This window comes from Eptatretus burgeri, chromosome 1 (genome assembly GCF_056783735.1).
Source record: "Eptatretus burgeri isolate ZD-2024b chromosome 1, Ebu_testis_v1, whole genome shotgun sequence".
Classification (NCBI taxonomy): Eukaryota; Metazoa; Chordata; class Myxini; order Myxiniformes; family Myxinidae; genus Eptatretus; species Eptatretus burgeri.
The window spans coordinates 99,198,461-99,205,960 of record NC_140961.1 but is presented as its reverse complement, the minus strand read 5'-3'; the positions used below and the strand labels follow the sequence as shown (position 1 = coordinate 99,205,960).

The 7,500-nt window shown below is 46.1% G+C and overlaps 1 protein-coding gene across 2 annotated transcripts in view; it reads left to right on the top strand.

Annotated features, from left to right (window-relative positions):
* The window catches only part of NCAPD3 (non-SMC condensin II complex subunit D3), a 248,830-nt gene that overhangs the window by 208,285 nt on the left and 33,045 nt on the right, over positions 1 to 7,500 (top strand). The window contains exon 28 of one of the 2 annotated variants that reach the window (XM_085893010.1): positions 1,224 to 1,361. The exons of the other annotated variant lie outside the window; for it this stretch is intronic. Within the exon in view, the coding sequence (XP_085749136.1) occupies positions 1,224 to 1,361 (138 nt within the window). The remainder of the gene's footprint in view (positions 1 to 1,223; positions 1,362 to 7,500) is intronic. 2 annotated transcript variants of the gene reach the window in all.

Sequence of the window (7,500 nt, the reverse complement as noted above, 5' to 3'; positions counted from 1 at the left end):
ATCTGCCCGACATTATCCTTCTGATTGATTGATTCTGTTGTGGTTTCAGACTATTGTAAACAGATAGTTTTCAAAAAATGCAAAATTCATGATTCTTCATGATTCTATTCCTGAGAAACTTTGAATTTCTCCATGTACAGCAATGGTTGGTGATCAGTTTACAAAACAAATTTGTTCTCAGGCAGCACAAATCTGTTAATGCCCCCAGATGAGGGCAAGTCCTTCCTTCTCCATGGTTGAGTAGTTATTTTGATTTGTCTGCTTCTTGCTCACAAAACTCAAGAAATTGGCTGCTCTCATGTTGCTGCAAAATATCAGCTCCAACACCAACGTCACAAGCATCATTCCTGAGCACAAATTGTTTACTCGGGTCCAGTGGTCTCTGAATGAGTTTGTTGATTGGAAGTTGCTTCAGTGTCTTGTAGGCCTTTTCTTGTACATTCCCCCATTCCAATTCATTGGGATGGTGAAATCAGTAATTGGCACAGTGATGGCCACGTTATTAGGATTGTAGTCCTGGTAGTTTCTGGTCAAATCCACAAATGACCATAACCCCCAAGATATATACCACAGTGCATCTGTCATCATCTCCATGTTGTTGGCGTGTTGGCATTGATGACATACTTCAATGGTCTGGTCATGAGGCAGGCTACGGATATACAGCGAAGTAACACTCTTTAAGGGTGGTAAGGTGATCACCCCAAGCGTGGTTTCGGTCAAAATCTCTTCAACATAACTGTCAACCTTTTCCATCCCAACCTCTTCATGCCATGTACTGATGTAGCTCCTGGGTTCAGCATCCCAAATGTCATCCTCAAATACTCGAAGGTGTCTTCTGTCATAACAAATACTGTCTTGTGTACATCTTCATTAGCCACCAGTATCAGCCAATACCCCTTCCCAAAGTCAATCTCAGTTAAATCCTCATCCCAACTGAGCTCCAGGAAGAGGTTGCTGACTGTCATCATTGGCTCCGAGTTTATGATCCTTGGTTGCATCATTTGCTCACTTAGAATTATTGTAAGGGCTCTGATATATTATTATTTATATTCTTGTTGAGGTTGTATGAACTTTCCTGCTAAACTACTGACAAGAATATGGTTTGCCATCACACAATGGGGCACTTTAACATGGCTAAAGCAATACTTTTAAAATTTACAGCATGAGTTGACTGGAAATATGATATAGTTTTTAGCGCAAAGGGTCTTGTATGATGTTTGCAGGAGATATTAAAGGACTATCGGAACGAAGTTCAGGAAGTGTTTTCGGGTGATCAGCAACTTGTGTCCGAACTTGAGTATGATTTGCGGAAATATGAAGAGTTGCAAGCAGCACTACATGCTGAGAAGGATTTGCCACAGGTTTGTACTATGCAAGGTCTTTCATTTTCATCGCAATATTGTTTGAAGTTGGATAACAATAGATGTTAACAGGACAGAACTATTCTCAGCAGAAGAATATACTAGTAGTACCATTAAACAAAGTATTTTGAAACACGGAATCTCGAGACCTCTCACGGGTACTGCTGGTTCATTGTGGCAAGATTTTGTTTTTGGATGACAATAATTAAGCCTCCCCTTATCAGCATACAGGATATGAGGAGGCTTATACCTGTTGGCGGGTTCATCCCGAGTTTTTTTTATGGTACCTCAGAGTTTTAGACCCCTGGGAGTACGAAACCACCAATTGTGTCCGAGCTGTATCTTAGAGCCAGCTGGGACTCTCGGAATGAAATTTTGCATCAATGGTGGGAATACGTATGTGGGGTTGACTTAATTTTTTTTGATGTTGATGTAATTTTAAGGTCATGACCTAATTCATGATCGGTCTGTCGATGACTAAACCATCTCCCCCACCAGGTTTCTTGCTGAGGAGAGTGCATGGATATGGACACCCAGCAGAATTAAAAACAAAACCTGTAAAAAGGAGTAGGAGCTCCTCGTGAGCCAACGGCCATCCATATCTAGTGCCCAACTTTGTCTGCGGGCATCCTCCTGCAGTTGGGTTCCTTTTTTTAGGAGGTTGGTAGCAGGATTTGCACTCCGGCCACCATAAAACCCTTCACTCCACAAAACGTACCACAAAGAAATCTGAAAACCCACTCCATGGGAGTACCTCCTGTGCAGCTGCTCTCCGCAGGGCAGCTCACCAGATGATGGGATTGGGGCAAAGCCTCAGGACCCCCACTCTTTGATGATAGGAGGAAAAACACGGAGTCACCTTCCCGGGTCAGATTGCGGTAGAGTGCGTCGGGGTGGTGATGAGGTGTCGTCCACCAGATGGCAGTCTCCTTGGATTAACCTGAGGCATTCCCTTTGGGTGGGTGCCTGGCATATCCTGTCCAAAAGAGAGTATGATCACCTGCCTCTTATCATCTGAGCTCAAGCGTTCGGACATCGGTATTGCAGCACACTCTGAGGTTCGGAGACCGTATTGTGGCGACATCATGGCGGGTGGTTACACCTACTATTGGTCTGGTTGCTCTGATTGTTACCATGTCCAAGGAGTTGCTGTAGCTTTGTCCAATAAGCTGACACCAGTGATGATTGAAGTAACACCGGTCAACGAGCGTATTATGAGATTAAGGATTCATCACTCCTTGGGTGTCATTTCCCTGGTCTCTGGAAATGCTCCGACTGAGGCGAGTGATCTCACCATGAAGGATGCATTCTACGCCACGCTCGAGTCTGTGGTTGATCAGTGCCACAGACGAGATACTCTTCTAGTATTGGGGGATTTCAGTACACCAACTGGAAGTGATTGGGATGGTTATGAGACATGTGTTGGTCCCCATGGGTCTTGAACTGTGAACCAAAATAGCACCAAGTTCCTTGACTTTGCAAGAAGTCGTGGACATGGGTGGATGGTTGATGGTTTCAGTGCCCACAGGCTCATCGCTGGACTTGGTCTTCTCACGCTGGTGGTTTGGCAAAGGAGATTGACCATGTGTTTGTTGATGGTCGCTGGAGGATGCTCCAGTACTGCAGGGTCTTCCAGAGTGCTAATTTCCTCAATACTTACCACAGGCTTGTTGTAGCAACTCTTAAGTTACACCTTAAATCCAGGAGAATGGTCCCATCCCAGCCGAGGTTGGATGTTGACAAGCTCAATGATGAGAGGGTAGATGAGTTTGCGAACAGGCTGAGTGGAGATTTGGGGTGTCTGGGTGCTTTGGGGAATCCTGAAGAGTTGTGGAGTGCCTTCAAGACCACCGTTCTTCATGTTTCCGATGGATGTCTTGGAACTCAACGTAGGGTGAAGAAGAATTTTGTCTCTCAAGGGACACTGGATACCATGGAACAGTCACATGGCCAGGCTGAATGGCAGAGCTGAGCTGTTCAGGGAACTGAGACATAAAACTGAACATGCGCTCAGGATGGACAATAAGGCCTGTGTGCGAGGAATCTGTGAGGGGGTAGAGCATCACCTCTGGTCAAGTGATTCTCGCCCTGCTTACAGGGGAATTTGCGCATTGCGTTCCTCCAAGCTCATCCCTCGGAGCACTGCAGTTAGAGTAGAGGGTGGTGGGCTCTTGACCGAGGAGTCCGAAGTGAAGTCCCGATGGGCTGGTTACTTTGAGAGGCTGTACCAAGCTGATCCACCAGCTATCGAGTTGGATGTCCATGGTGTTACTATCCCTATTGCTGACCCTCCAATCAGCTGTGATCCACCTTATTTTGTGGAAACACAGGCTGCTGTGAACCGGTTGAGATGGGTAAAGCTCCTCGGATCTGTGGCATCTATTGCTGAACTTCTCAAGGCTGGTGGAAATACTGCACTCGTGTCATTTCATGCAGTTCTGTGCTCTGATTGGTGGAACACAGGCGTCATCCCAACTGAATGGAAGAGGGGCCTTGTTGCCCCTCTCTGGAAAGGGAAGGGTAATTGCCAAGACTGCAACAACTACCGAGAGGTGACGCTGCTCTGTGTCGGGCAAGGTCTTTGCTCGGATAATTCTTGATGGGGTTCGCCACCATCTACTTGAGCAGCAGCGTCCAGAGCAGTCAGGGTTTACACCAAAGAGGTCAACGATTGACCGTATCCTTGCTCTTCAGGTCCACACCTAACGCAGATGAGAGTATCTGCAGGAGCTGCTTGCAGCCTATGTTGATCTCTGCAAAACGTTTGATTCAGTGAATCGGGATGCCCTCTGGAGAATTCTTGGTCTTCTTGGGGTGCCACCGAAACTGTTCAATCTCATGTCTAAACTACATTCTGGTACTGAGAGTGCTGTGAGACGTGGTGATCCCATCTCTGACTTATTTCCATTTATTACTGGAGTTTGTCAGGGGTGTGCACTGGCTCCCAAACTTTTCAGTGCTTGTATGGACTGGATTCTGGGAAGGATGTCAGAGAGTACAAGCTGCGGTGCATTGTTTTGGGAATGCCAATATTTCTGACCTTGATTTCGCAGATGATGCAGTCGTCTTTGCGGAGACTCGAGATATCCTTTTGGGGGCCCTTGAAGTGCTGAATGAGGACTCGGAGCCACCGGGATTGTGGGTTTCCTGGGTCTAAACTAAGATCCAGGCTTTCAATGACATCTTTGATGCTGCTATCTTGTCTGTACCTGTTTGTGTGAAGGATTTTAAGGTCACGGTGAGATCACTTATCTTGGCAGTGATATTCTTGTCTCTGCTGGCTGTGAACCAGAGGTCACTAGACGTCTGGGTCGGGCACTGGGGAGTCCTGGATTCATTGGATCATGGGGTGTGGTGCTGCCGGTGCCTGTGCAGGAGGAAGAAAATCCAAGTCTTCAGCTCCTTCGTGCTTCCAGTCTTGCTGTCCGGATGTGAGACTTGGACTCTGACTCGGGATCTGAAACGGCGATTTCATTCCTTTGGTACCAGGTTTCTTCGGGGAATCCTTGGCTATCGCTGGTCAGACTTTGTGTCCAATGAGCGGTTTCTGAGACCCAAATGAGATTTGTTACCTGCATAGTCAATGAGCATCAGCTGTGGCTGTATGGGCATGTGGCTCATTTTCCTGACGCTGATCCTGTTCACCAGATTCTCGCAGTGAGGGAGCCTTGTGAGTGAAGGAAGCAAACAGGCTGACCATGTGCCTCCTGGTTGCAGCAGGTTGATCAGCATCTCAAGGAGTTGGGGACGGGCCAGGCGTATCTGCCTGAAGGGTGGCCAGATGAAGGCCCCTGGAGTATTGGCGGAAAGTGGACGCAGCGACGCGCTGCTCTGGTGCATGCTTCCATACCTGACCTGACCTGACCTGACCTGATTGGAGACAGTTATACCGTTTTCACCATAACTTGATTAATGTTTGGCCAGTCAGAACGAAATTGTCCTTTATAGATAGCCTCGAGGTAGGCGCATTTACACTTTATTCATATAATAGCTCTTCAAGTTAAAGTTTTAAGTCAAGGTCAAATTGCGGTCTGAATATATATATATATATATATATATATATATATATATATATATATATATATATATATATATATATATATATATATATATATATATATATATATATATATATATATATATATATATATATATATATATATATATATATATATATATATATATATATATATATATATATATATATATATATATATATATATATATATATATATATATATATAGATAGATATATATATATATATATATATATATATATATATAGATATATATATATATATATATATATATATATATATATATATATATATATATATATATATATATATAGATAGATATATATATATATATATATATATATATATATATATATATATACATATATATATATATATATATATATATAGATATATATATAGATATATATATATATATATATATATATATATATATATATATTGTTGTGGTTGAACAAATTCGCAAACCACCAATCAGGTCCCTTAGGTGAGATATCTCTGTAAGTATATGTGTAGTTAGGCCCAAACCCGTTGTTTAGAGGGAATAAATGTCATTCATGCGGGCTGCGACCCTTTTAGATAGCCGTTTTTCTTTTACTATCTTTATTTTTGACCAGCCTCCATTACTACCACCACCAACCACGTCTCAACAGCCATCACACAACAACCACCAACCACAACGCCGCTTTACAACAACAGCCACGACCTTTACCGTCACAACTCGCCACCATCGCATCACCACCATTCTTGCGCCACTTGTAGGCACCGATACTGGACTCGTGCAGGGCGCGCACCGAGCAGCGTGTTCAGAAACATCACAGACTTTCCGAGAAAAACGGATCAAAAACGACTCACGCCCACTTCTGTTCCGTCCTATCGGAGAGCGTAGGGCGATTTGGCCCCGCCTCCAGGGCGTTGGAGTGCGGTCGCTATATGCAAATTCATGGATCAAAAAGCATTCACGCCCACTTTTCCTCGGTCCAATGGGGAGCCAGTTAGAGTTGAAGGGTCGGAGGTAAAGGGTCGAAGGTGGGGGAGCGAGGCCACGGGGGATATAAACGGCTGCGTTCGTCAGTCAAGGCAGTTGGGAGTTCGAGTTCGCGGTTGGGAGTTGTCGGTGGAGCTGGGAAGAAGAGGACGGAGCTGTGGAGAGGTGGCGGCGGCGAAGGCGATCGAGGGGGTGCTCGCGTCGGAGTCGGGGAGCGGCGGAGGGAGAGGCCGGCGGCGCGACCGAGGTCGAGGTGGAGACGCTCGTCGCGGGACCCGAGACAGGGTGATATCCTCCTCCCCCCCCCCGAGCATCAACAACCCCCTCCTGTTTCCCCCCGCGCTGAGATAGTGCGACAAGGGGGCCCCTTTCCCACCCCCTACCAGACACTGTCCGCGAGGCCCGCGGAGTCGGGGCGCCAGCGCCATTTCGCGGCTCATCACCAGACGGGTAGGCCCGACACTGTCTCGGCCCCAGGCCCGCCTACCCCCCTCATCCTGGAGGGTGGTTCTTTTTCTTTTGCTTTGGGTATCTGTGTTGTCGGCGCCGTCTGTGAAGTAAAATTGTATAAGTGTTGCCGTGTGCTCGGTAGTCGGATAGCTCTGCATTGTGTTTCTCTTTTATATTTGCTTTTTGTGTAATATTGTGTTTCTTCTCCTTTTACATGTGCTTTTGGTGTAATTGTATATGTGTGCTTCCCGTTCATTGCGAAATAAATGTGAGTTATGTTGAACTGTTTTCCCGCTTCGCTTCGTCTTTTCTTTCATTGAATCTCCATCTTGCTTCACGTAAAGGGTTGGTCATGGGCTAAAACGCCCGATAATTAATCGAACCGTCGAGGCCGACGAATAACACCACTCGGTTATCCCGATAGTACGGAACGGGTCGCTTAAAGTGCCCCGTGTCCGAAGTCGACCTGCGGCGAGGTGCGATCGCCCGGTCTACCCTCCGTGTGGGTACTTAGGTAGGTCGAATTTGGCGAGCAACCCTATCCCACGCGGGGGCCGATTGGCACGATCGTGGTGAGACCGAAAGGTCCACCCGTGACTAGTTCCCGGCGTTATTCCGAGAGGGTCACGACTGGAGTGTCCGTCCGGTGGGCGACGTGCCGCGA